The following is a 3,435-nucleotide window of genomic DNA, read 5'->3' as shown; positions in this document are numbered from 1 at the left end:
GGGTTTGGGGATATGAAGACGATGTGGATCATAACTATGGATCCCGCTAGAGTGAGGGCTCTGGAAACACCTGATGGTGCTCCCGTGGACCTGTACACAGACCCAGAGTCAGTCACTGAAGCAGGACCTGGGGATGCTGCACGGTTTAAAATTAGGAGAGCTGTGTATCAGGGTCGTGTCCCTTTACCACGCGTCTTCCGTGCTGACCAGTCAGCCAAGGAGCTGGACTGAGCAGATGGCACGACCTGCTTGCAGGCATTACAGAGGCCTCGGTGTGCTTCCTGATAACAATCAAAGGCCCTTAGTAGGAACTATACTTCAAGAGGAAAAAAAGAAAATACAAACAACCACCTCACAAAACTCCTTACACCTGGGCTGATAAGCAAGCCCCTGGTCAATGAAGATGAAATTTGGCAAGGAATTGTGTACCTAGGTTCACCATCAGCACGCATGGATGCGGCAGCCAAAAGATGTCCCACCTTGGGTAACCCTGTTGCCAAAAGACTTCTTTAAAGTGTTAAGGATTAAGAGTGCCATATGCACCGATGAAACACACAGTACCCCTCTGAAGTCCTGAGGCGCAAAGACGTCCCTTTGAGGACTAGGGTGCGCCGGCCCAAGCAGTGATCACCATTGCCCCTCTGCGTGGGAAAGTGGGGCCCTGGGGAAGGAACACCAGAGAACGGACGGTGCCTTCAGCGAGAGGATACTGACCGGACCACGGCTGCCCAAAGATGGAACAGATCTGGCTTGGAAGTAGGACAGCCAAGTGCTCCTTAGACGCATGGGTGGTGAGGCTTTGTCTTAAATACTTCAGACATGCTGTTAGGAGGGGGGCTGGCTCCTGGAGAAGGAAGCCACGCTTGTTAAAGTTCAGAGTTCACCCGCTCCCCAAAAGAACAAAACAGAAGGTTCCATGAGATGGGCTAGCACAGTGGCTGCAGCCATGGGCTCAAACCTTGTGAGAATTACTTGGTGGGACCTTGTGGTCCTTCCTTACACAGGGTCTCTGAGAGATGGGACCTATCCACGACAACAAACAACCGAACCCAGAGCCAACTCACAGACGTCCAGTCCAGGCCGGCTCACAGCCACCTTCTGCAGGGTTTCCCGGGCTGCAACTGCGAACCCAAAGCGCCGGGGAGACCCTTTCAGCTCATCATGTTCTTGTCGGGACGTGTCCCAGGCTGTACATTTTTAGGAGTGGCCTGCCTCAGCTTTCTCCCCTAGAGCAGCTGCTGGGTTTGACCCGTGGTTACCTCATGGTTTACCAAGCACTGACCAGTCAGCGCCACCAGGCCTCCTGAACTCAGCATGACGCTTTTCTACGTGGTTTCTTTGTGATGTGAGAAACGAAACTGCATCAAATGCAATCGAGTTGACTCGGACTCACAGCCAGCCTTTAGCACACCGGGAGGGGGGCGAGGTCACCCACATCTTTCTTCCACTACTGGGCTGGTGACTTGAAACCTCTGATCTTATGGTTGGCAGCTCTGCTTGGAACCCCTGGGCAGTGCGCGGCCCACTGCTGTTTCCCAAAAGGTCTCAAATACGCATGCTCAACAGCCACGGAGCCCTTGCATCCTCCAGGTAAAGCGGACGCTGCTTGAAAGCACCGGAAGACGACAAAGCGCACAGCAAACACGAACCGCCCCACCCCGCTGGCCAGGTGTCTGTCTGTGGCAGCGTCCCACAGCCTGGGGCTCTCGCGTCATGGAATCTTGACGTGGAAGGCAAGGGGCAGTCCTGTCCCGGGAAGCTGTCTGGGAAGTTAGCTTTGTGGGTCCCGCAGTGACCAGTGGTGGGGTCTGCAGGCAGGACACAAGGCTTGGTGACACCCGGAGGCCATCTTCCCTAACCACTGGCCTTGGCCTGGGCCTGGCACAGTCGGGTCAGGTAGCTCCTGGCTCCCTTAAAGTAACACTTCTCTGGCTACAAAGTTCTGAGTCTGCGGCGCCATGTGACTAGCCCAAACCTGATTGGGCGGCCAGCCAATCCCAGGGGGGTAGAAGGGCCCAGCCCAGCTCCCAGCGCTTGCTGGTAGCTGGAGAAACCTAGGGGTTCGTGCCAGCCTGCGGACGGAACCCCAAGTAAGGCCGCCCAGAGCGGCTGAGCAGGCTTTCAAGTTCTCGATCCATGGGAGGTGCACGTGACTGCGGGCAACCGGCCCCCTGGGCGCCCGCGACCGGGGAGAATAGGTCCCAAGGGTCACTGCAGCTTTCTGCTGATTCCTGGGGCCTGCCACGCCAGCCAGCCAGCCTGTGTCACCAAGCTTGGGGTCCCGCAGGATTCTGACAGCGCCCCCTTGGAACCGCGCTTCCTGTCGCCGGCCCAGGAAAGTTGTTGTGTCCCCAAGACGGTCAGAGAGTAGCATACCCGGGGGCCGGAGGCGGCTGGACCCCGGGCAACCGACAGTGGGCCCCTTACCCGCAACAAGCCACCAACACACTCCAGCGCACCCAAGCCTGCGCTCCTCCTCCGATCCATTGTTTAAAGGCGAAAGACAAGCACTAGACGAGGGCTCTTTCCCCGTGAGGCAATCTCGCGACAGGTGTAGCCTACTAACCTGATTAAGTCCTGGTCCCCTCGGCCCCTCCCCCGCCGGCAACTCCAGGGACCCCAGGAAAGGTTCCCACCGCCCTGCCTGGGCCGCCATCCTAGCCAGCGAGAGGGCCCGGCGCCCGGGGAGCGCAGGCCGGGTGCGCAGGCTGCGCACTGCTCCTGGCTGCCGGCTACCCATGAACGTGCGCCTACTCACGGCTGCCGGGGACCCTGATCCCCGCCAGCGCCCCCGCTTCTTAGGGTCACCTGCCCTCGCCACCCGAGGCCGAGAAGCATGCCGGGGAGCCAGCACCGCCTGGGCCCTCCGCCTCCTTCCTTACGTCCCGCTAGCACAGGCGGCAGGACCATTGTTCCCAGGGCAGCCCCAGCCTCTGCCCCAGCCGAGAGGGTGAGGAGTCCCCGCTGCCGCGGCAATTGGGGTGGGGGGTGGGGGGAAAGAATGAGGACTAGTTGAGGCGCGGCTGTAGGGTGCCCCGAATCTCAGGGTCTCCGCGGCCTGGGAGCCATAGCGCTGACAGCTCCTGGGTGCCCCCGGGCCGTGGAGGGGGGAGGAGACGGGTGCAGAGGGGTGCCTCCCAGGAGATGGGCGCAGCCGCCCCCGCCCCCGCCACCCAGGGCCCTATGTCGCCCTCGGGGGCGCATCGGCACTCACCCGCTCCGGAGGTGCAGCTCCCGGAGGACGCCCAGCTCAACGCCAACAGCAGCCAGAGCGCCCAGTAAGCGGACGTGCCCATGGTGCCCGCCGGGATGGTGCCGCCGCCGCCGCTGCTCCGCTCCGCACAACAAGTTAGCAGTGCTCGGAAGGAGGAAGGAGGTGGGGGCGGGGCGGGAGGAGGGGGAGGGCTTGCCGGGGAGCACCCCCTCCCCGCCAAC

The 3,435-nt window shown here is 60.9% G+C and overlaps 1 protein-coding gene across 1 annotated transcript in view; it reads right to left on the bottom strand.

The window, feature by feature from the left end:
• The window catches only part of VLDLR (very low density lipoprotein receptor), a 38,801-nt gene extending 35,466 nt beyond the window's left edge, over window positions 1–3,335 (bottom strand). Inside the window, exon 1 of the mRNA XM_045289196.1 lies at window positions 3,215–3,335. Within this exon, the coding sequence (XP_045145131.1) occupies window positions 3,215–3,296 (82 nt within the window). The 5' untranslated portion in view covers window positions 3,297–3,335. The remainder of the gene's footprint in view (window positions 1–3,214) is intronic.
• Window positions 3,336–3,435: the final 100 nt, after the last annotated feature.

Source organism: Echinops telfairi, unplaced genomic scaffold (genome assembly GCF_000313985.2).
Source record: "Echinops telfairi isolate 266 unplaced genomic scaffold, ASM31398v2 ScPeMD7_25;HRSCAF=90, whole genome shotgun sequence".
Taxonomy (NCBI): Eukaryota; Metazoa; Chordata; class Mammalia; order Afrosoricida; family Tenrecidae; genus Echinops; species Echinops telfairi.
Note: the sequence above shows the minus strand (reverse complement) of the source record. Positions and strands in the feature narration are given on the sequence as shown.